General features: G+C 42.5%; 1 protein-coding gene across 1 annotated transcript; it reads right to left on the bottom strand.

Moving 5' to 3' along the window:
* Nucleotides 1–115: 115 nt before the first annotated feature.
* myom1b (myomesin 1b) lies at nucleotides 116–23,991 on the bottom strand. Its single transcript, XM_073488074.1, has 38 exons — nucleotides 23,819–23,991; nucleotides 22,995–23,102; nucleotides 20,815–20,949; nucleotides 20,530–20,704; nucleotides 19,494–19,651; nucleotides 19,208–19,300; nucleotides 18,363–18,451; nucleotides 18,064–18,105; nucleotides 16,440–16,601; nucleotides 16,172–16,333; nucleotides 14,557–14,698; nucleotides 13,884–14,083; nucleotides 13,721–13,774; nucleotides 13,494–13,618; nucleotides 12,765–12,948; nucleotides 12,504–12,678; nucleotides 12,299–12,420; nucleotides 10,133–10,534; nucleotides 8,042–8,238; nucleotides 7,826–7,952; nucleotides 7,390–7,574; nucleotides 7,198–7,312; nucleotides 6,964–7,120; nucleotides 6,773–6,879; nucleotides 6,648–6,692; nucleotides 6,421–6,557; nucleotides 6,182–6,326; nucleotides 5,396–5,455; nucleotides 5,007–5,074; nucleotides 4,797–4,910; nucleotides 3,838–3,925; nucleotides 3,650–3,688; nucleotides 3,451–3,556; nucleotides 3,120–3,283; nucleotides 2,931–2,967; nucleotides 2,693–2,715; nucleotides 2,034–2,089; nucleotides 116–1,908 (listed from the first exon to the last, which is right to left on the bottom strand). Exons 1-38 carry the CDS (start codon nucleotides 23,989–23,991, stop codon nucleotides 1,648–1,650), a joined length of 4,932 nt encoding a protein of 1,643 aa, XP_073344175.1. The 3' UTR covers nucleotides 116–1,647.
* Between the last annotated feature and the right edge of the window lie 2,162 nt (nucleotides 23,992–26,153).

The following is a 26,153-nucleotide window of genomic DNA, read 5'->3' as shown; positions in this document are numbered from 1 at the left end:
AAGGTCTACAGAAATCGTGACTGGGAGTGAAGAAGGGGAGAGTAAACTGAAAACAACAGTGTGAATAGTGGAGGGTGGAGGAAAGTGAGACAACGCAAAGAGGAGGAGGAGGAAGTGGGGAAGTACATGCTCGCTTTTATTAGTGTCATCAAGAAACAGGGGAATAGGAAGTGATTCAATAATAACCAGGTGATCTAACAATCTTCATTACAGTGGTGTCATTATCATCATGATCATAAATAAAGGAGGCATCATAATCATTATTGAAGGACTGTGGAGGGGAGGGGGGAACAATGGTGGATATCAATAATGACAGAGGGCAAACATACAGTGTTGACTACCGACAGGGAGACGAGGAAGTGATGTCATGATCACGACATTCAAATGATTGTGAATTACAATAAAACAGGACTGAATGTGAAATCTGATGAAATGGCACATTACAGTAAATCATCATGTTTTAGCCCATTTGCATCACATTATGCGTACTTCTACTTCTACTCTAAAAATGTGAGGAGTGAAATAAACCGTGTTGGTCTTCTCTAACGTTAGCATGTTCAGCTAACTAGCTTACGACCTGCAGTTGTTAGCTAGCCAAGCATTACTAGTCTAAAGGCTGAGGAGTATAGGGCAGCCTAGTTGTTGGCGTCAAAGTGATATTTAAAAAAGGCTCAGTTCACAACTTGCATATCAGCTCCTAGATGCTATCAGATCTTTTTGTAGCTAACGTCAGCGGCTCTGTCCCGCTCTTTCTTAGATCTGGGGAAGAGATAGCGTTACGTATTGAAGCTATTGTTTTAGAGTTACTCAGGATTTCGGTGGTAAATTTGCCACCGTTGTTGAGTGCAGGCAGCTCGACAGGTGTAGCCACAGGAGCTAATGGTTTGAAGCTTAGCGAACACTTAGCAGAGATGTGAAAGTTGTCCAACAACTCCACCATGTCTTGATTTTCGTGAAGGTTATGTTACCTGGTATCTAAACAACCTAAATGATGGGGGGCTGCAGAATCTAAAAACTCTGATGATGCAGATTCCCAACAGCACTTGAATGCACCAACCTGCACACTTAATACATGCAACGTCTTGACTTTCTGTATCTCAAGCATGTTTCAAGCGTGTGAAAATGCTTTTAAAATATAATCAGCTGGTGGTAAAGTACACATAATTTGTAGCAAATGGGATGAAACATGTAAAAACATTCATTTGGCTTTTTTAAAGACATTCCACGCTAACTTAATCACTTATTTTCTATGACTTAACAACACAACATGTCTGAAACTATCGTCTTTGGCTTTCTTTTGTCAAGTAACGTTAAAATTAAGTCACGTAAAATGAATTTCTGCAACTTTGCACAAACAAACACTAAAATTGCAACAGTAACATTTTTGAGTGGACATGATGTCACACAGTTAGATTTGTTATCTTTGGACCAAATGAGCACATATTTATGATTATTTTAAGTTACAAATCATAACCACACTCTTGGATTTCTCTCTGAACTGTTGGACGTTTCATTTCAGATTCAGCACCTCTAGAGTTTATATTCTACACAAAACATCTCACACACCCTCAGGCCTTTTTCTTCTTCCTGTGACTGTTTCCAGTGATTTTTCATTTATACATATTTACGACAAGATTTGGACCGTTTTTATTTTTTCTTGCTGCCCGCCTCGTCAGGGATGAAGACACTTACGGTGAAGTCCGCGCTCTCTGTGCCGTACTTGTTCTTCACCAGGATGCTGTACTTGCCAGAGTCCGACGTGTTTACACCGGTGATGGTGAAGCTGGCGAACTTGCCCGACTCGAACTTGAGGATGCAGTGGTCGTCGGACGTGATCTCTCTGTCGTTCTTCAGCCAGGTGACCTCTGGCACGGGGTCGCCCGAGATGTTGCAGGTGAGATTGAGGGCCTGGTAAGAGGACAGACATCATATTATGAAATAATAACAATAAGATTTAGGCATGTAGAGTCACTTCTGTGTCTTTCTTGAGGACAACTGAAGGTGTATGATATCAGAATTAACAGACAGTTTACCTTGCCCTCCTGTATAGTGACCACATCAGGCAGGCCTCCTGCTACCCGGGCACGATCTGAAAGAAACAATGTTCAATATTTACAACAAATACACTTTATTTTTAAGGCACTTACAAAAAGAAAAGTGCTTTTCCATACAATAAACACACTGTGAAGAAAAAAAATTAACAAATATAAACACTTGAAAGAGGAAAAAGCAAATTTTAAAAGTAAGTCATCAAAAGTGTAACTATTATGTTGGCAGTTAAAGGGTAATTGCAGTATTTTAAAACCACTTATTTATTTATTTTTACATATTTTAGGGTTCTACATGACTGATAGCTACAAAAAGTTTTGGAATTGGTCCAGCAATCACGTCAGCTGGCAGCTGAGAAACAGGCTGCGATGGTTTCAACGTCCTTGATTGATTGATTGATTTCTTTTATTTTCATGTCATGCATGCAAACTGCCTCGCGATATAATGGCTTCAGTTTCTTGTCTTACTCTGTAATATAACAAGAAGGTCCACTCCGTAGGGATCCTTTCCCCCATGTCAGTGGCAAAAACAAGCACATTTCATAGACATAGATTACGTTTCAGCTATCACAGCTCACAGCTTCACCGCAACCAGACCAAAAATCTGCCAAGCACAAAGCCACTTTGAACACAATATCACTTACTTCTCTCTGCAATAGCAGCAGCTCTGATGAGGTAAAAACAAAAAAGAAGGAACAACAAATTAGGTCAAAGGTGCTGAGAAACAGAAGTGAAAGTTGAGGCTTTGTCTGCATGTTTAGTTCCTCATGTATTTCCTCGAAACAGAAAAACAACAGGTTAAAATTACGAGCAGCATGCATGATGTCATGTCGGCTAAATAAAGCTAATAATGTGATCGTTATCTTGTAGTTGGTATCTTACTTGAGTCTCTGGAATTCTGCAAAAGCGTCGTCGAATGCTGCAAAACAAAAGAAGGTTGAGTCTCAAAAGGGCGTATTGGCCAAGAGAGCATGAAATCCGTCATCAAATGGAGCTGTAGTACAACTTGGAGCTGTAGTACAACAATCATTATGGCTGTGAGAGAAGTTTCTAATATACTGATGCTCTCACCTTGACCAGACAGCTCCACAGTCCTCCTCAGGCCACCTTTCCCATCGCTGAACTCAATGGCGTACTTGCCCATGTCTTTCTCTGTGGGCTCTGAGATCTGCAGCCACAGCTGCTCCCCGACCACACCGCTCTTTATACGGTCAGAGAAGGCAATGGCTGAGTCCCTGTCGGAGAGGCGATACAGACAGCTCAGTGACATGGAAATCACACTACAATAAACCAATTTACTTTTTTTTTTAAGTAATCAGCTTATGTGCAGAGGTCAGATTGGCTGTAACTCATTGTTTAAATGCCAAATGTGCACAAATGGAGACGTAGACACAGAACGTACTTGTAGTGCCATGTCACTTGGAGTAAATCGTTATAGTAGCTGACGAAGGTGTAGATTCGGATGCCCTGATCTGTGCTTGTGATCTTCAGTGGTGTGGAGGAGTTAGCTGAAAATGAAATAAAATTAATTTGGGTAAAAATGCAAGTTTAAAAAGAATCAGGGATCATTTTGCATAGTGACAATGTGTTTATCTTCTTACCGATAAAACTGAAAACTTCATTCATCAAGTCTTTGAAACCTAGAAGAAAAAATATACAGTGATAGATTTTCTACAGTCAGGAGATAACTGGGCATAAAGCCTTTTCTGGCTCCAGAGGAAACTGCATGTAATCTGATAAATTACCTTTACTGTTACCCTTTAATGTGTGACTGTGACTGCAAGGTTACCTTGATCTGTCAGATTCAATTTGGAAGTGTCCTTTCCTCTGTCATCCTTCAGGACGACCTCATACACCCCAGAGTCCTTCTTTGAAATCTGACGGAGAGAACAGGAGCGTCAGACTCAGTCGTAAAAGCAACGCTGAACAGGAATATGATTTGTATTCATCTGAAAAGGCAAGCGTTTTCTCTTCTGCTAAGGGTGCTGCAGAAAACATAGATATGACACAAAAGCAAAAAAGCTGACGGACAAACAAACAAACAAACATCAATTAACGACAATCAATTAAAAAGCATTCTCAGGCAGAACGGCAAAACCAGAAGCGGCCGTTGGCCCGTGACGACAACAGATAACTGTTCCCAACTTTTAGTCTTCTCCAGATTAGGGTGTCGGCATACTCTGCTGTGTCTGGAGGGGAGTCGCGCTGAAATGGGACACATGTGACATCATGTTTATACGTGTTAGGCTTCCTGGAGGGATGTCATGACACTGAACGCCACTCGGACAGACGTGTAGAGACGATACAGTGAGATGGGAATGAGTTAGAAGATGCAGAATGGAGAAAAGTTTAGATAAAATTAAAGAGATGAAGACAGAAGAGTTACAGAAGAAAGTGATATCTGTGTGAATGAATGGCATCGTTAGGTCTTAAAATATGATTTGTTAAGTTTATTTTAATGCTGGTTATTTATAACAGAAGTTTTTAGGAGTTTCCAGCTGTAATTAGTAAAAAAATAAATATTTTGTCGACTCCATTTTTTTTTACTCCAACTTACTCAATGACCTCATCTTTTGGACCAACACTGAGGTGAGAAATGCTCCAGAAAATATGAAGGCTTTGGACTTGAACAGAGCTGTGTGTTTACATTCATATATGCAAATGAATTCAGGGACAATAATACAGTACAGAAATATACATATATACATGAATCCACACTTCACACAGGGTTCCTTCCTCATATTTTACCTGCGCTATTTCCAGTTTCAGGACTCCCTCGGTGAAGCCGAGGTGCTCGTCAGCTTTGATCTCGCGTCCGTCTTTGTACCACAGCGCTGACGTCTCCTTCTTCATGTTGCCGACCTGAAATGCGACGAAGTGACGACACTCTGAGACAGTGTTTCTTTAAAAGAATGCAGGACATCTTTCTTTAAAAAAATCTTTAAAGCTCTGTCTCACCTTGCATTTCAGCACAACGCAGCACTCTGGTGTCACCTCATAACCCAAAAACTCGATAAAGTGAGGACCTGGAACAGTCAGAATAATGAAAATCAGAACATGCAATGCAAATGTAGAGTTGAAACATTCACTCAGTCAACAGAACATCAATCTGCAACTATTTTGATCATCGGCTTATCATTTGAATAATTTTTAAGCTATATTTTCAGCTTTTTATATCTTTTAAGAAGTTTGGACATTTGAAAGACATCATCTTGGGCTCTGGGATACTCTGATGTCCATTTTTTGTTGTTTTCCAGACAATGCCACTAATCATTTAATCATGTAAATACTCGCTCATAATCAAATACTAAAATCATTATATAAATACTCATAACAGTGTGTCATACCTTGCTTTCTGTGCCATTCTTTCCTCTGGAACTCTGATTCCTTCTGCAGCTCCTTGAACACTGAAAATATAGTAGGCACACAATTACAGTATCATGTCATTATATTATCATATTGTCATCTGATTGTTGTGACAATACAGGAATAAAGCCTGACTGTTAGTTAGTAGAAACTGCTCAAGCTGGCTTTCTGAGCTCTCTTAGATGTTTTTACTGCCCCCCAGTGGCCAGAAGCTAGAGCTGCAGAGTCCTGCATCACAACTGTGCATATTCAACTTAACTTAGGTTTTTGAGAAGGCTGATATAATCTCAATATATCCGCTTTAAATAATTTATATTTCTTATATTTCTAAGTATTTTCTTGGACTTTTATAGCTTTATTTTCATAGGACAGTTTAGAGATGACAGGAAACGGGATGGGAGAGAGCAGGGTGACACGCAGCAAAGGGCCACAGGTCGGACTTGAACCAGGGGCCACTGCAGCAAGGACAAAGTCTATGTACATGGGACATGTGCTTTACCGTCTGAGCTAGCACGACTCCTGAAATTAATTATATTTCTATGCCAAAAACTAAATATAAAACTGATTCTCTATGGGTTTTATACTCTGTAACAGTCGTTTAACTAAAGAAAACTCTCACTGAAGTCCAGTTTGTGCATAAACTACAGGTTAGGAGCTTCTTTTTGAAGAAAGAAGTGTGAAATTATCAGTTATCTTATTGTTATCGGCCACAAGAAGCAGGTTTAAAAATCCCCACTTTAGGATTCTTCTGGATTGACCGAACATACCGTCTCCTATCAGTACCAAGCTGGACTGGTTGGTGGCCTTCCCATCCTGCAACTGGAAGGTGAAGGTGCCCTCATCAGCCGGGGTCAGAGACTCCATGATCATCTCAATCACACCGGTGTTCTTGTCAAAGTTCATCTTGTATTTCTGCAAATCAGAGAGAAGACATTTCAAACAGAATTCATATATATATGAATGAATGCAAATCACTGAGGATTCATTTTACTTTTTGTTCACTGACCTCTCCCTGAGAGAGAACGTTATCATTGAAGACGTAATCGACTTTGCCGTTAGCGGAGATCTTCTCCGCCTGCAGCCAGAAGCGAACTTTACCCTTCTCCAGCAGCTCCACAGCCAGCTCTGACTTCAGGGGGATAACTAGTTTGGAAGAGGAAGAATGAAAGAATTGGTCCATGTCATACTTAAAAAAACAGCAGCGATGTTGACACGTGATGCTAAAACACTCACTGGGAAATTTGTGGTCGTGACTGATCACCAGCAGCCTCTTCAACTCTGAAACAGACGAGAGGAAGAGATTCACAAACAGAACAGCTCTTAAAACGTGTGATTTTCTTATGGACTTCGACACCTACCTTCCTCAGAGAGGGTGTAGCTGGATGAAGCACCATCAGTGTGGGTCACAAGACATGAGTAAATGCCAATGTCCTCCTCCCCGGGGGCATTGAAAACAGCTTTGGACCTGCAGGGAAACACAGTGTAGGAGTTCATAACTAAGAAATGTGAGCGATGGCGTGTTGATCAGAGAGTCTCAGTGTCGTCTCACCTGTTTGCCTTGGTCTCTATGGTCAGGCGGGATGACTCTGTCATATCCTCGTAGTTCTTGGACCACACAAATTTGGAGTCTTGGGTTATTTCACAGCATTCAAAGTTCAGGGAGATGACACCGTTGTCATCGACGTCCACGACTATTTCCTTAGTGCCTGAAACCCGGAGAAGGAAGTGTTAGAGCTTGAAACAATTAGCTCGCAATTCACCAGGAGTTGACTGTTTTTCTCACCTGGTTTGGTCAGAGCTGGGACCGGCTCCGTCACATCCGAAGTCGCTCCAACACCGGCTTTATTCTGAGCGCGCACACGGAACACATACGTCTCTGCTTCCTTCAGATTCTTAATCTGGAGAATAAAAGATAACCAGATTACAGCTGCTGTCACACGCGTGTGAATGATTCTCTAGGCCTGATGATGGCGACCTTGATGTACGTCTTCTCCGTAGCCTTAGTGTTGACTCCTCTCCACGCCTCCTCCGGCGCCTCCGCCTCCTTGATGTCGATGTAGAACCCGTTGACCGGATCACGGCCCTGGTACACAGGTGGTTTCCATAGCAACACCAGAGAGTCGCTACGCACCTCTCTGATCTGCAGGTCGTACGGGGGTCCTGTGGTCCAAAACAGAAGTACACGGGGCTAAAACACTGTAGATCAGTAAGTTTGATAATGTTGCCTGCACTCTGCTTTCTTGATTTCTTCTGTCTTCCTCAAGTAAAGTTGAGGATGTGATATCAATCCCAATCCATATATCGGCCTTTCACAGATATATTGAAGATGTATTGTCCGATAAGCGCTGCTATGCTGTGAAAACTTTTTATTATAAAACTTAAAGCAGAACAAGATACTACAAGATACCAACCTGGCACGGCGATGGTCCACTCCTCACACAGGAAGGTGTCACTGGGCAGTGATGGGATGCCGACGCCTGCCATGTTGGCTGCCCTCACCTGGAACTGGTACTTCTTATTCTCCTTCAGGTCACACACCTGAAGACAAAGGGGCATGAAGACAGAACCTTGCTTAGGAAATTGCCCTGAACCCAACTATATCTGGGTTGAAATTAAAATCAACTCACCCTGTAGGCCCTCTCACTGACAGCCCTGATGTTGGCCTCATGCCACTTCCCAGGCGCGCCATCGATGACCTCACGGTAATCCACAAAGTAGCCGGTGATGTCAGCACCGCCGATGAAGGTCGGCTGTTTCCAGCCCAGCACCATGGCGTCGCGCACACACTCCAGGACACTGATGCCATAGGGTGGAGCAGGAGAGGCTGCGATGACAGAGGACTACAAATTAACAACATGATGGCTCAGCAGGGGAACAGGGTGAAGTAATGGGAAACTGAAGCACTACAATGAGGTGATACTTTTAATTTCCAACCTTTTTTTTTTACACCTCAAGCCAGCTGGTTTGATTCATCAATAATCCTTGTTCTTTGAAATACTCGTAAAATTGCGTTTCATGAGTTTGTAGATGGTGTTGAGCTTCAGCGTCACATCACTGAGAGCTGTTCTGTTTACAGCAGGTATTACTACTTACTGCCTTCCACAGCCAAGAATGACATCAATACTGGATTAAAGACAACAGTGAGTGAAAACCTGCTGTAACCAACAACACAATTGCACCTTCAACCTTTTATATCAGGCATTTGTATTATTTGCTTAAAAGAATAGTTAGTTTTTTTGGGAAATAAGAAAAGACCGATACCACTCTCATGTTTGTATGCTAACGAGGCAGTTAGCTAACATTATGTTAGCATGTTGTATTTTGTTTGTTTAATCTGCATAAAAACCGAAGAGTCAAAACCAGACACCCAGCGAAGCCTCCAGGAAGTCACTGCACCTGCCTAATACCAAGTCGGCACATTATCCCGGTAAAATACGACTTTTTATTTGTACAGTTTGGTTTCTGAATGGATTTTAAGAACAAGATAACGTTTAAATTAGTCGGAGAAGTTAATATTGCCGTTTGCCTGTTGGAGAAGCTAACACTGATGTTAGTCTGACAGAGAAGCTAACACTGACGTTAGCCTGTTGTAGAGACTTACACTGATGTTTGCCTGTTTGAGAGGCTAACATTAATGTAAGCTTCTTGGAAAAGCTAACACTGATGTTAGCCTGCTAGAGAAGTTGATATCAATATTAGCCTGTTGGTGAAGCTACTACTAATGTTAGCCTGTAGTAGAGGCTTAGGTGCTGGTAGGCGATTTTTTCCTGTTACATTTAGACCAAGCCAGGCTAGCTGTTTCCCCCTGTTTCCAGTCTTTATGCTAAGCTAAGCTAAACTAACCGACTGTTGGCTGCAGCTTTGTATATAAAACGCACAGATACAAGAATGGTATCAATCTTCTTGTCTAACTCTTGCCAAGAAAGCAGATAAGCATGTTTCCCAAAAAATAAAACTATCCCTTTGTACTACTAATTAAAATGTGTAAAATGGTTAAATATCACATAAAATTTGTGGTAAGAAAATGTCAACAAAGGCCGCAGTGATTTCTGGGACTTGGGTGAAGGTGTGCCTGTGAGCAAAAGGTCTCTCGAAAAGCAGGATCACGTAACATGATGATAATAAATTGACCTGTCGTACACAAATAGTCAGGTGAACATGACACCCTCCCCTATTTAGGGGTGGAGAAGTTGGTCAAAGTGCCCGAGAGCTGGACATCTGAAGAGGTACACATGTAGTGCACTACCAGAAAGGTCTCAGGTCACAAGTGTTCTGCTCTTGTGTTGGTTGGATGACCCACTTTTCAAGTACAGGGTGTGATTAGCTGGCTCCTGCCATGACATACTTGTGTGTGTGTGTTTGTGTGTTAAAGTGCTCTGGGTACTCGATGTGATGGCAGGTCCTGAGGTGGCAGGTGACTGATGCCGAGCCACCGAGAGAGGAGAAGGTTGTGGGAAATTGGTGACCAGCAAAACTATTGACAAGCGTGACTTTGTTGAGTTAAAGTTTGGTGTTGTTGCACAGTGACTTACCTTAAAGAGAAGAATACCAGTAGAGCACTTCAACAACTGATAATTATATGTAAAGTCAGGGTAAAATACAAGTGGGGGGAAATTGATGGAGTTTTTGTGGTTTGTTTTAGATCTCTGACCAGTGCTCACCTGACGACTCCCTCCTCGGCCTCGCTGTCTCCCGATTACCAGAAGCTGACAACTTACGTGCCTGTTTGGTCTCAGGCTTTTTGACTGTCTCTACAGCCTGATCCTGAACCTCAGCAGGGACTGGATCTAAGTGTGCAGCTATGTCAGTAAGTGAGTCAGAAACTGAGTCTGACACAGACTCTGAGATCAGGTCTTTTGCCAGGTCAGGGGCCCAGGACACGCTGCCTCTCTTGCCCCCTTTGCTTTTACCCTCTGTGGGGTTGGCGAGGCCTGAGCTAGCAGCCCCGGCCCCCTCCCTGGCTTCAGTGTCAGCCTGAGCTTTATTGCGCTTTTGCTTAGTGTCAGGGGGGGACTGGACAGTTTCATGCGTGCCCGTCCAGCGTGGCCTGTGCTCGGTTAGTTGGCCCACGTTACCCCCCGGCCCCATCTCCGGCAACACACCATGAGGAATGCCGCCCCCTACAGGAGTTAGCAGAGAAAAGCATAAGAGGTTTTTTTCAAAAAAACACATACATCCACAAGATCATTTAGAGAGCAAAAAGAAGTCGAGCAGAAACACAGAGACAGAAAGCAATATTCAGTACATCAGCAAATACAGTAAAAATGTCCTCATCTGACTGCAGAGGAAATGAAGACAAGATGACCAACAAGTGACATCCGTGTGAGGAGGTGAGTACGCTTCATTTGGGATTATGAAATATGCAGGTGAGTGAAGTAGAACAACCAATGAGTGTTGATGTGCAGGCTTTGCACCAACCCTTACTGAAAAAACACTGTACTTTAGTAGCAATGCCAACAGATTTGATCTCCTCCAAGACCTTCACTCAAAAGATTAAATAATTTATGTGTTCAGATTGTGTTTGCCTGTATGAGAAGCTAATATTTATGTTAGCCTGTTGCAGAAGCTAACACTGATATTAGCCTGTTGCAGAAGCTAACTATACACTTATTAGCCTACCTAATTCCTGCCTACATGACCATGAATCCATTGGCATTTTGCAAGTGTTTTTCATAAGGGAAAACAGAGCATGCTGCTCAGCACAAAGCTAGCCAGTGCATGAGTGACATCTAGAGGCTATGTTATGTTATGTTATGTTATGTTATGTTATGTTATGTTATGTTATGTTATGTTATGTTCAAGTTAGGTCAGAAAGAGCATCTGATAATTATCACAGGAGCTGGATTGGTCTGTTTGGGACATTGTGTGTTTTTTATACGTGTAAAGAGTTTTTTCTAAAGGAAAACAATGGAAAAGATGTTTCATCACAGGGCAGATTTTCAGATAGGAAAATAGTCCCAACTGTGAGGAGCTGAAATTATATTGGATTCGCTCATTCATCGGTTATCAGTCATTAAATATGATATCATGAGTCTGAACTTAGTGAGCTCATTGCCCTGTCTTTCTCAATCACACTACATGGCACTAGAATAAAGCTTCATTTCTTGTTGGGGAAAACCACCAAAATGAAACAAAAATAGCCCTAATTATCTCATGCTGGCCAAACACAAATTATATCCACCCAATCACATGAAAAGTAGGTCAATCTGACAACAACTGTATGACTATGATGTTCTGTGTGTATTTTTAACCCAAACAGAACAATACCAATGCCAGGTTAGCTGTTAAGAGAGAGGTTAGGACAGAGAAAGTCAGGCAGTTTAGGGGCACCGGTGGGGGTGGGAGAGGCATGTGTGTTGGTACCTTTAGCACCATGTGGGGGGTTGCCGACACGTCTTGTGCCCAGGATAGGTAAGGGAAAAGGGGGTTGGTGGTGGTGGTGTGTGACATTGGACTGGTTTGTAACGCCCACTGAAATGGGTCGTACTGACCCAAATTAGAGGAAGTCTACAAGTCCTGACCCCGCCTCAGGCTGTGCAGGGGAGGAGGAGGAGGAGGGTGGAGGGGGATGGATGTGACTGGACAGGGAAGTGCGGCACGTAACAGTGCAGACTAGGGTGACAGAGTGGAACCATGGTGGAGAAAGTGTGGGAGTGTAGATGATGTAAAGAAGTGAAGGCAACAGTAGTAACCTACAACATCATCGCAAGGAAATTCACAACAATGATGATTTCTCTCTAAAATAGTTGAAAAAGTAGCTTTTTGTTTATTTCAGTCAGTGGGAATGATATAAAAAATGCTAAATTCAGTTAGCACCATAGATAGCTCAAATATTTACTGTGAAAATGAATATTATTATCCTATGAAACCTCAGTTTTACTCACCAATAGCAGCCTTCACCTCCACAGCCTCAGACTCTGGGGAGAACTGGCTGAGTCCTGCTGCGTTCACAGCCCTCACCCTGAACATGTATTTCTCTCCAGTTGTCAGACCGTGGCAGATGAACCTGCAAATTAGCCAGCAATACATTTCTATTTAACAACAGGCCTTTTATAAACCTCAGATGAAAAGAAAGAGGAGTAATTTTACCTGGTGCCATTCACAGGCTTGTTGTTGCACGGCTCCCACACATTGCTGTCCACCACACTCGCCTCGATGTAGTAACCGATCAACTCTTTGGCCTCACGTGATGCTTCCCAGGACACAACGACTGATGTGTCTGTGTTTCTGGTGGGGACAACTTTGCTTGGGGCAGATGGGATATCTGTTGACCAGAAAATTTGGGTCATTATCCAAAAATGTAACGTTGCTGATGTTACGAAGCATGTGTGCATGTTTGTGTTTTCTAACCGAGCTTGTCGCCAACCATGGTGGCCTCAGTTGGGTCAGACGGCTCGCCGACACCGGCAGAGTTGCAGCAGCGGACGCGGAAGCTGTAGGATTTCCCCTCGGCAAGGTCAAACAGTGCAAAGCGAGGAGACTTGACTGGTATCTCTGTGTTCACCCTCTGCCAGCTGTCTGTGCCTGAAACACACTGACAAACAAGGACGCAAGGTCAGCTCTCACAGAAACACTGGCATGTAACAATTGTAGTTAAAGGTGCGAGAAAACACAAAGTATATACTCATACAAAACTAATCCCACTCAATCATCAATTCTGACCCAGTAAAACTGTGCTGCTCACTGCATGTATTTTCTTATTTTCTTAGTATTTTGCTGTCTTGGGGGCTCTCCGTTCTCAGTGCTCTCAGTCTGTTATAGAAGGCGGGGCTGAGCTACACGCACACACACACTCAGGCAGGGCAGAGAGCAAACCAGCGAACATGATGAATTTTACAGTTTGGCTGATTTCACTCAAAATCTGGATGTTATTCAGAGGTGCAGGCATGTTTATCTGTGCTTCAGAACCTAACTTAAAACAAAATGATCAGAAAATAGTGTTTTATTTATCTGATTTTCTGTTTTGTTCTCGCTAACACTGCTCCATCAGACTTTAAATGGTCTGTTCACCAACAGCAACAAGAAATCCGGCGTCGTATACCTTTAACAGGTTGTGGTGTGTAAATAGGTTAAATTTACCTTTTCCACGTAGTACATGACACCCTCAAGGACTTTCCCTGCAGGTGGCTTCCAGCTCAGCACCACATAGTTCTTGGTTGCTTCTGTCACCTGCAGCTCAAGAGGTCTGCCAGGAACAACGCCCTCTGATGGTCGAAGAGAAGGAATTAGGTCCCTGAACACATCAGTCAAACGTGACCTTGATGCCACTGGCATAATTCATGGTGTTAAAAAAATAAGTTTCCTACCTGCCGGCTCCTCCTCTGTGACAATGATTTGTCCGGTCCAGGGAGCAGAGGTACCTGGCAAATGTTTATTCAAGTTTTAACATCTCCATATTTTCAAAACATAACAAAAGGAACAATGTGTCCATGAAAGCTCTGAAATAGAACACTGGTTGCTGTACGGTACCTCTCACGCGGGCACGGTCCGCCGGGTCCAATGCAGCCACTGGCTCGGAGACTCTGGACGGGTGGCTCATGCCACTCTTGTTGACAGCACGCACACGGAAGGTGTAGGATCGGCCCTCCACCAGGCCGGTGACGGGGAAACGGGCATACTTAACCGGAGTGTCATTGCACTGGATCCAGTGGTTGGTTCCAACCTCACATCTGGACACATAATACAGAATAAGTCTTACACGCTGAGGTTTTTATTCAAATGTAGGAATACCTTTAGTGATAAGCAGTGCTACAGGTATTGATCTGATATTTTCTCACTTGCCAGTCACCAATACTATACCGTTCTTTTTTTCCTCTGATTTTTATTGATAAGGTGTTCTGTAGTTGGAACTCTTTTCGTTGGTATTAATCCAGTTTGGTTTATAGTTTTCAAAGGTCCCTTCATCCTTCGGTTTATCAGAAAAACTCTAATTCGAAATCACCTAATTTTTCATTTAGAGACACGTTCTTTTCACTGGACGAAACAAAAATTGTAAACTGAAAAGAATCTGAAGCTATCAGACAAATATAGAGTAGGAAGTACAATATCTGCCTCTGAGATCTAATAGAAATATAAAGTTGATAATATGGAAATACCTTTTTTAAACTGTGTTCGAGTAATACATAACAGCAACATGGCTGACCTGTCCACAAAGTAGCCCAGGATGGAGTTGCCACCATCGACAGCTGGCTGCTTCCAGGTGACGATGATGTAATCCTTGTTGGCATCCAGACAGCGGACATCCAGAGGGGCACCGGGAGCTCCTTCAACCTCAGCATCAGAGTCTAACTCAAACAGAAACACCATCAGCATTATCAATATGAACACACACTTTGAAACAAGTCCCACTGGTTGTGTTTTTCATATTTATTCATCTTTGGTGTGCCTGTAATGAACTGATTCTTCTGTGCCCTGTGCTGAACTGTGCTTCATGCCAGGAATGTTTCAGGTCCTTAAGTCAAACACAAGCCGAGAGCACTCAGTGGCAGGAGGACAGAATTAGCAGCAGCCCGCCCCAGAGTGAAAGGGGATAAGAGAGGTGACTCTTAAAGAAACATAAGGGTAAAGCCAGGGCACCTACTGTAGTGATGACTACACCCCCGACAGCAGTTGCATCATTATTCACTCATGCATGTGTACAAATGTAGCCTCCATTTTACCGCCTATGAATAAGGTATTTTTCTCTGTTCATTGAATGACTACACACGAAATAAGGATAGAGGAGATAATTATAACCAGAGTATGTTTGGACACAAAGAGCAGTAAGGAAACTGGGCAGCCTATTGTTTCTCCTTGAAGCAGATATTTACAGTATCTATCTGCGCTCGCAGCCAGAGTCATTCCATAGCAGAGCTCTCTGAGAATAGCCTGACTGCAGCCAGGATCATATAGCATTTTGTTATGGAGACTGTACCTGGCCTTTTCTTTACCGGGCGACCCCGAGCAGTACCACTGGGAACAACAGTGTCTATTTTCTGGCGTGTTCATACTCCAACATGAGGAGAAGCAGAAGCTTCAAAGGTCAGATTGTCTCTGAAGGCAGCAAAGATAAGCTTCACTGACAACTTTTTCCATGGTATTCAAACAGATGCCAGGGAGCTGACACTCAGTGGTGTCTCTATTAGATATATCCTATTTAAAACCGCTCACTCATACTCAAACACTTTGACTATTAAATGTGGTATTGTCATCATGTGCCAGAGGACGTGCTGTTGTGACTTTGACCTTGATCTGATGACATACTTGATAAAAAAACAAAGCTGAGGGAATCAGGTTGCATTAAAGATGTGTTGACTAGAACGGCAGCGAGAATGTCTGTGGGAGGATATTTTAGATACGTAACATTTTATAGAATTAAAGGCTTGAAGACTTCACGGACACGGACGAGTCAGAGCCAGAGATTAGAGTCCTCCGAAAGAGTCTCAATGTTGGAGGCAACACTGGAACAAGATTAAGACAGGCCATCAAAAAAAACAACCATATAGGTTGACTGTGAAAGCAGTATTACACCTATGTTTACATTTTTTGTTAGAAGTTATTACGGCAGTAAAGGAGGAAGTCAGGTGAAGTAGTATAAACAGCGACAAGTCCGAAAAGGGAGGCGGTTGGGTCAGACAGGCACAGGACTTTCACCCAAGTCGAGGCTTAAATTTAAAGGTAGAAAACTTCCGAAATTAGATATTTACCCCCCATAGCAGCCATCTTTACTTTAGTTATAGTGTCTTCTAACTTTTTAACACAAGATAAGGTGCACCCACCTCTGACAAAGACATAGGCTGAGTAGGTTTCATATCCAGACTTGGTGGTAACACGCAGGGTGTACAGCCCCTCGTCCTCTTTGTTGAGGTGTGTGAGCGTCAGTGTGGCTCGATCTCCACTCCAGTGCATGTGGTACCACTTAGAAGCAGACAGCAGAACACCTGGGGAAAAGATGGAGGATGGCTCAGTAACATGAACTACTAATATGCTAAAGAAAAGGACATGCAAATTAGTACAACAATCCACATCTTGGAGTCGTCTGCTTACCGTCTCTGTACCACTGGACCTCTGGCTGGTAGCGGTGCAGGGCAGGGTAAATGATGACCGTACATCCCAGACTCATTGTCTCACCTTCTCTTCCAAATGAGACACCGAATTTATCGACAATGTGAGTCTTGAAGGTGATGCCATACTCCGACACTGGGCCATCTACAGACAAAGAAGGAGACAGTAGACTCAATACTCTGCATTATAGTGCAAAATAGTTTGCATAAGATGACTTCATTCAACTCAACATGACACTGTGAAAGATACAGAATATGATCACATCAATAATCATATCCACAGAGCAAAAAACCAAAGAAAAACATGACAATAAGCTAGAGCGACATTTTTCATCCAGGCAGAGGAAGGTGGGGAAGAGGGAACAAACAAATACAGACTGAAAGAGTGACTCTGAAACTGCAGTACAGTGCTCACAACAAGAAGTGGAGGAAATACGACAGGTCAGTGTCATGCATTACAAATTGAAGCGCAATAGACACTTGAAAAGATTCAACGTTCAGTGTTTCACCTGTTGAATTCATTAAAAAATAAAAATCTTATACACACGAAAAGACAACATAGACACTATCAAATGTCAACAAATGTTCCATCATTTAATGCAGATGCACCCGAAGACAAATCTTACGGCAGCGCAGTCGCTGAAAATCTTGCAGACGTTCCTCCTCATGAGAACATAAGCTGACAGACGGCAGACTCGAAACATGGTCGATGCATACAAAGTAAAACTAGGAGGAGAATACTGTGGACTTTTAGTTTCTATACAGACAAGAGTGGTCATGCTTGGACACAGTCGACGTGGTCAGTGGAAACATCAAGTTCACCCAAATGTTTTCAAACCAGATTTTTGTGACCCTTTTACCTTCAGTATTGGCCCCTGTATTGTCGCAGCAGCAACATTAAGAAAATAAAGAAGTTGTTAGTGCCGTAGCAAGCACTGTCTTTTCCAGCACCCAACCTCATCCCACTCATCACTGCAGGTCAGTTATGTATGAGCAGACAACCCAACATGAGTAATGTTAATAATATGAAATAATGTTTTGAGAATGAACAATAAAAGCATAATGACGACATAAAAGCTGCATTATATTAACATAAAAACAAAAGGCTTTGTGTAATTTGAAATTAGTCACTAAACTACAGAACATTGTTCCACAGTTGTTTAGCTTTGTGGAGCTTTTTATTCTCTTTTAGCTCATTATTTTGGATTTACAGCCAGAGAATGTGCTGCCCGTGAAATGTTGTTGTGTTTTTGTTGCGGGCAGATTCTCTCTGATAAAGCAGCTGTACAGTACATGCACAGTGCCAAAGAGCAGACAGACAAAGTTAGCAACTAGTTCATGAGGAGAATCAAAGATAGACAGATATATTTTTCTCAAGAGTTGGTGGAGACTAAAACAGAGCTATAAGGAGATTGAATTTATGGCGAGAAATAACTGAATCCTGCTGGATGAGTACATTAGCACTGTTTGCTAGCATGTAGCAAACCGGCATAACAACTTCATTCGATGAAACTATGTTAATAGTGGAAATAAAGTAATCAATGCAGCTTTAAATTCTCAATACAGCAACAAAAAAACAAACAAATACAGTGTAGATTCACACTTACGTCTGGGTTCTGGCAGGCCCTCATCAATCTCACCCTTGAACCCTGTGGAAATAGCAGCAGTTGCTATTAATACATACATAGTGATGAACTACAGTGGGCATCTAATTGTTATGACACAATTCAAATTACATTTGGCCCTACTTTTGAGACCTATTACAAACTTTACACAGTGATGGTACTGATTTATGGTGATTGTCTTGTGATTTTACATAATTATGTGATCATGAAAGTTGACTTTGAGAGTCTGTTTGTGTTAAGAGCGTTGAAAGGTGATGGTTTTAAGACTTGGTGAAACCTACTCTTAACAACGACGGAGGCGAAAGCAGACAGCTCTCCCTTGGCGTTCATAGCAGAGACCCGATACTGCGCTGTGTCATCAAAATCACATCTGAAAGAAGAGAGCATCAGGTGATCAATGTCCATGATATGCACATTCTCTCTCTTAAGGATCTCTGTGTACAGTTCCCTTCCCCTACATCAACCTCAGCCCTCTCAACCATGTAAATAATACCAACTATGTGAGCCCCCGACTGTAAAGCGTCCCATAACTCTGGACCAGGAATACTCCGGCAATAAATAGACACCAGGGATGATGTCATCTGCACCAGGTGGTGTGGGTCTCTGTACATGAAAGTATCTGTGGTGTGCAGTACTTAATAGAAATCAACAGTCACGCATTGTATATATTGTTAATGTTGCTTAACGTTTGTTTTTGTATATAGTGTTTTTAACATTTTTGATCCTTTGGATGGATAGATAACCATTAGCAACAATAGCGAGACTCATGCTAATATAGGCTCTTTTTTACACTTGGTGCTTGGAAGAGCTGCCAAAAACGAAAGTGACTGTTGCACACCATATTGTGAAAGCGAGCCGTAAAGCTCCGACCTCATCACTGGACAAGGGATTTAAAGCACAAGTCAGAGAGAATGGTGACTGGCTCTCCGGGCTAGCTGACAGGCTAACCTTACAAGTCAAAAACACCGGCGTGATTATCTAAATAATCAACAACAACAACAAAAAAGTATACACAAGCTGTATGCGAATTCCAGGACGTTGTCAACCCATTAGGGTGGTGACATGTTATGGATATTGAACTTTGGCACAAGATGTTTCAATGGCTTTTTGGAGAAGCTAGACCTACCTGTTGATCTCCAGTGAGTGCACGCTGTATCTGCTCTCAAGTTTATACTTGCCAGGGCTGGCAAGAGGGTCAATTGCCACATTGTTTTTGTACCTTGTAGTGGGCAGAAAGAATGAAGAAGACAGACCAGAGGAAACAGAAAAAACTTAGAGGATGAAACAGAATCAAGAGGAAAACGATAAAGCCAATGGAAACTAGATGTAGTTCAAAGGAATAGCATAATGGAAAGGGGACAGAAAGGACAGATGTATGGAAACGTTATGGGTGGTGTGTGTCTGTGACCTACCAGACGACCCGCGGATCGGGCCAGCCGCTGACAGTGCAGTGCAGACGCACACACTGATTCTCCCACACTGTGTGGGAGCGTGGTTTAATCACAAACTCAGGGATATGCATCAGGCTGTCTTCGTTCATGCGCTTAAAGTGTTCCTCGTGTTCATGGATCTACAAACAGAACAGTTCTTAAGCTTTAAATCACTCAGGACAACTGTACCAAACCAAACCAAACCTTTACAAAAATCCCCATAATTTCATCAAGAATTCAAAATGCAAGGTTGAAGCAAAAACGTACACAAATTCAGCAACATCCCACCAAATCTTTACATGCAACATGTATGCACATTTCAAAACGAGTTTTAAATGTGACTGTTTGTCATTATGTCCTATGAATAGCCAGGGGTCTTGAGGCCCCGTGTAGTTGTGCATTCAGTGAGTCAGCCCATAATATGACAACACCAGTGGGACACTGCTTCCCTGTGTCTCAAGAAACACGATCTCCTGAGGAATTTGTCACTCAGTAGTAAGGCTATCTGGCAGAGTGGAGACAGATAAATACCGTTAGGGGGGTCTGTTGCTTTTATGATGCCTAATGAATGGTCTGATACTACTTCACATAATCACCCAGGGACATAAATAACTCCCTTGTGTAAGGAGTCATAGTAACCACTTAGCCACAGGCACTTTGTGTTCATTAGTTGTACTGCAATTACATACGCAAATATGCAGATGATATAATTCTGTTATAGTGACTGAGATTGCCTGCTGTGATGTAGAAACAAAAGTTGTCTGTGACATCATGACCTCACGTCATGATGCAGATATACCTACTGTGATGTCACAAGCAACAAAATCTAATCTGTGATATCATGAACCAGAATGCTCGACTGTGATGTCACAAGTAAGATAAGCCTGTGATGTCATGACTGAGATTCTCTGCTGTGTTGTAGCCACAAAGCCAGTGTTACATCACGTCACTGATGTTATGTGATATAAGATGTTCTGCATGACCTTAAAACAGCTACGTGTATAATTCCCCCACTGACCCTTTTGTTCAGGGAGATGCGTTCGGCCGACCCGCGCATGGCCTCCCTCCTGGAGATCAGCTCTGACCTCTCCATCTCCAGGCCACTGGTGAACAAATCCCTGCGAGCCATGTATGCAGCAGTGTCCCTCACCCTCGCTTGCTCTGTATCCGATAATCCTGTTGCAAACTCTTGACTAGGAGTTCGTTGAGCAGAGCCAGGGATGGACGTGGGGAGTAAGGCATATCATTAAAACTGAAATAACTTTTTGCAAAACATTCTTTGAGTTCCAGAAGAGTTCATTACCTGCCCCTGAAGATAGGCACTACATAGCCGATGATTTGGTTCTCTTTATCCACAGCCAAGTAAGTTGGCTTGGCTCTCTTTGGTACAGGGCTCAGTCGGCTTGCCTCCAGCCCAGATTGTGAAGACACTTTAAGTCTGGGACATATAGAATACCGTCAGCCTGGCACCCAGCCAGACAGTGCAGCTAATAACACAACATCAACATGTGGGTACAAAGCCAAGGTGAGGGAAGGTGTAGATGAAGGTTCAGTAGGGAAAGTAGTGAAGATGATTTAGTTTTGAATATTAAGCATTTTTACACCTCCACAATAAGAAGATCTAACACAAAAGACAATATGAACACTGCTGAGGTTCCCCAAAAACACAACACTTGCTGATATCTAGTATGAAATGACAGCAACACATACCATCTGAGAACACACCTGACATTACAACACAAACAAATCCTCATACACTACATACAACAATTATCTCTCTCTATCTGCTTTCGTTTAATTTTAGATTTTTGGCCAGACGCCAAACACTTTGTCCGTGGCAACACTATCTGCAGCACTCTGAGAGTTGGGGTTGGGAGCTCAGGGTATGAGATAACAAGAACCTGATAAGGAGGCAGGGGCAAGAAGGGTGACAGGGCAACTGCCCTCATTTCTCCCATATCAATGTAGGCCACTGCCCTTTTAGCTCTGACCATTTACATTCTCTCGACTCTCCAGGATCAGGGGCATAATTACAGAAAATGTCCCATCTTCCAGTTATTCTTTCCTACAATGTCCTGTCACGCCTGTATCTGTGTTAGGACTGTACAGACTCCCTGTATCCATGACAATGGCTGTCACACTTCACTTGTCACTGGCTAGCTAGCTTGCTACCACTAGTTGACAAGCAAAGATGGGCGTTTAATTTTAGCTTCAGCGTTTAGTCTGAGCGGGAGCGTACCTATGTTCCCCGGGTCCTATGTTCCCCACTGTTTCCGGGGAACATAGGACCTTTTTTCTAAGAAAGGGTCCTAAGTAACTAACCCTAACCCTAACCCCTAGCCCCTAGCCCCTAACCCTAACCCTTTTGGGGGAAAGCGGGGAACATAGGACCCTTTTTCTAAAAAAGGGTCTTATGTTCCCCGGTCACATACAAAGCGGGGAACATAGGACCCGGGGAACATAGGGATGATCCCGTCTGGGGACTAGCTAATCCTATCAGTGGACGAGAAGATAGATATTCATTAAGACATGGTCCAGGAAATTTAAGCAAGCGGCTAACCTCATTGTTAGCGTCTCTAACAGGCTAACATCAGTGTTAGCCACTACAACAGGCTAATATCCGCCATAGCCTCTCAAACAGGCTAACGTCATTGTTAACTTCTTTTACAGGCTTACTTAGGTGTTAGCGTCTTCAACAGGATGATATCAGTGTTAGCCTCTCCAAATGCTAACAACAGCATTAGCCTCTATAACAGGCTAATATCAGTCATAGCCTCTCAAACAGCCTTACATAATTGTTAGCCTCCTTTACAGGCAAACCTCAGTGTTAGCGTCTCCGACAGGCTAATAACAGTGTTAGCCTCTACGACAGCCTAATATCAGTGTTAGCCTCTCAAACAGGCTAACATCACTGTTAAATTATTTTACAGGCTATCAGTGTTAGCTTCTCAAACAGTTAGGCCTACAGTTTGAGTAGCCTTTCAATCCTAATATTTGAGTGTTCATGTTGTTCCCCATAGTCATTGTTATTGCCATACAGATGCAGTAGGCTAACAGTTAGTGGCAGTGATTTTGAATTTACATAATTATTTCTTAGTGCAGTTAGGAAAACATGTTTATCTAAAACCAAAAATCCTGACTGTCATCCTAAACTGAGTTAAGAGCGGGTTTCGGACTTTGAAAGTTTCTGTAATGAGGCCCCCAGGACGGCAACAACTCCCATTAAAACTGATGATAATATGGGGAGCTTTGGTTTCATCACTTAAAACCATTAAAGTTTACCTCATACAACAAATCCAGTGTTCGTGATTACATTAATGTATTTGTCTCATCAATATCGTAACCACCCTGACTGTTAAATCATCACCACATCATAATTCTCCCTTTCTCACCGCAGCGCAGATTTGGTGGCTGGTGGGCTGCCCAGCAGTAAGTGTAAAGGCCAAGATCAGATGTTGGTTGTCAAACCTAAGCCCCTCTGACCTGTTCACACTCTCCAGGCCAGGGTATTTAAAGATTTGCCAGGCACTGAAAAAGATAGGATCGGCTGTAATTGGGTGTTTTGTTATCCCGCCCTTACAAAGCCCCTTTCTAGTGATACATCATCACAGCGACTCAGCTATAAAACCAAACTACTTGACACAGCCATCATTTCTAAACTGTTTATTTTCATTCAGTGCATTTAACTACAGACACATACACCAACAACAACTCATTTGATCCAGGGATATTCTTTACTTAAACAGCAACTACAGAACATGTACAACAGAAATGGCCACCGATGAACAACAACTCTCCTGATGTCTATTGGAAATAAAGGGAAGCTACTAAGTTTCCATGACATAATAATGAATGTTAAAGACACCAGATTTCAGGAGGGCGAGACGGACACACTGCCACTTGGTACTTTCTCTTCAACATGGTATGCACAGGTCAAGACTGTATTTCAGTCTACATCGTATACCGTAACCCAGCCAAGTTTCCCATCATATGAGTTACTTAGGAATATGTGTGTTAAAGGTAAAGGTTTGTCAGCATGCATAAAGCAAACAGGGCACCCCCGAGCCAACATGCAATGAGATTCAAGCTGTTAAAAACATGAAGAGTAGTGATCCTCAGGTGTGTGTGAGGGGTTTATCAAAGTGAAGGAGAGCAGGGGGAAAAATGATTAGCAGGAAAGATGATCCCAAAGCTGCGGCAGGAGGTGAACTTGATCAGTCGGGTAGGCAGATGGCATTAAAGGGGAGAGCTGGAGGGTTTTCCTGTGTGAAAGACCATGAAGATACAATCCTCTTCTTCCTCCTTACCCCCTGCTCCTGCTGGTGGTGGAGGTGCTGCTGGCAGCAGCATATCTGCTGCTGGCAACAGCAGATCTGCTGCTGGACTGGTACTGGCTCAGTTTAGACTCTGTCTCCTTGCTGCGGTAGCCACGGTCGTAGTGGAGGTGGTGCTTCTGGTAGAACGGTATAGATCCAGACATGGTGCAGACCGCTGCCGGTACGAGCTCTGGGTTTCTGAGTTTCTTGCTGCCTATTTGTTCGTCTGTGTGGGTGGTTAGTGTTCAAGAGCAGGTGGATAAACTGTAGGTTCATCATGACTTTCACTGAATTTTAAACATTACAGGTGTCATTAACATTAACAAGCTCGCCATGCTTTCATTTCCTTCAACATGTTCTTTATTGTTGAACATGGATAGTTAATTTAGCTCTCAAGATGGAAAAAATAAACTGTACTACAACATGAATAATATTATAGAGACATTATTTTTATATTTAGCCAAAAACTGCAAATGATTTCCTTGATCAAAAAGAAAAGAAAACAGGTTAAGTCTTCTTTTAACCATCATGAAATCTGCAAATTCAAACCTGCAACATCAGCTAGCAAGACACGATATAAGATTCAGGCAATCAGGCACTTTTCTCAGCATGCTAAGACAGACATATGCACCAGCTACAACCTGTGTTATCACGTCGTATCCCTGCACGACAGCTGCCGTTTCCTTACCCTGGACACAAAGCCCCAAACTCCAAGCTTCAAAGGAAAAGATGGTCCAACTCCAAACTTAAAGCTTGTATCCCGGCAAAACCTACAGGTAGGTGCGTACAGGGCTGCGGTCTACACAACAAAAATAATGTTGGCCCTTGCCAGAGTGTCCAAGCAGCAGTCACAGCCTTTTATGGTGAGGGTGGAGATAAATATAGCTGAGAGAAGAGTGCTGGGGGGCCAGGCAGCTCCCGTAGTGCAACACATTTATGGGTGCAGGTCTCTGACGATGAGCATTACTGCCTGATATGCAGGTAAACACGGACTTCTGTCCAAATTTTATGCACATTGTTTAGGATTTTTTGCCTCCTTTATCCATCTTACACATGAATGCACATTTTTGTTAATGAATGTATATATTTTTTATGTCTTTTTGTTTCTAATCGTGTTTGTTTGTTCTTTATTTTGTTACTCTTTAGAAGTGAAAAAAATAAGTCATGGCTTAACTGTACAATCTTATAGCTCATTCAAAACCAATGTGATTTAATATCAATATTAGGTGCAGATACTGCGCTTCTCACTAGTAGTTGATAATTAATTGCTGTGCACTTGTGAATACATTTCAATCAAAGATATAATGTGTAACATTTCTGCATTAAAATGTCTAGAAACGACGAGATCTTTGTTAATCATTTCGTCGAGTATATTTTCTTACATTGTCCCAAATGTTCAAACCCAGAGAAATCCTTATCTCTGCTCAAGGTAACGGTGAGATTCATTTGGTCGTTGGTTGATAAAACTTCCAGGAAAACATCAGCGAACGTGACTTAAAATAGCATGAATAAAACTTAAATACATTTCCTCAAGTAGGACATTCATTGGCAATGGTGGCTGTTAAACAGTAAAGACAACAACTCCCATGATTCCACAGTGTACCAACATCTTTTGTTTTTTTTTTATTGAGGCCCTGGCAGCAGATTTCCCACACTGTGCATTTCATGTTTTTTTGTCGAGTTTTTGCTCTTTTACCAAGTAGTGCTGTGTGGTTTGCTTAAGCCTCATGTAACCTCCCACGTAACACCAAGAATAATATTATCGAAAGAAGAGCTCTGGTGTCAGTATCTGTATCAGCAAACATCCAAAATCAATATTGGAATTGGATCGGAGCTGAGAAAAAGTGTATCCAACTTGGATCCAACTCAGTGTAATGGACTTGGATAATCCAAGTCCATTACACTGATGTGAAGGTCTTGCTGGCTCTGAGCCGACATCATGTCATTGCTGGTTAATCTCCCGCAGCTTTTGTCTTGACTCTTTACCGCAGCAGTCTCAGCTGTGACTGTCGCTAACTTTAGCTATGCTATTGTTACTTGATTCACATACAACAAATGCCACTTACTGTCTCCTTGTCACTCTCACTCTCATTTGTGGAAGTAGACAAACGTCCCCTTTTGTCCTCTCGGGTCATAAACAGATACTAAATAAGAAATAGTTAAATAAATCAAAGACTCAGACTCCAGTGCCAGATGTTTATTCCTGCTTTAGTTGTTGCAGAGATGTTGCTGATAAAAACACACTCCTGATGCCACCATGACTCATGAACCTGAGTTTACAAAAGTTAGCTTGAAAATAATCTTGCCTGTTTGAGAAGAGTTTGTC

This window comes from Pagrus major, chromosome 19 (assembly GCF_040436345.1).
Source record: "Pagrus major chromosome 19, Pma_NU_1.0".
NCBI classification, from domain to species: domain Eukaryota; kingdom Metazoa; phylum Chordata; class Actinopteri; order Spariformes; family Sparidae; genus Pagrus; species Pagrus major.
This window is presented reverse-complemented; position numbering and strand designations above follow the sequence as displayed.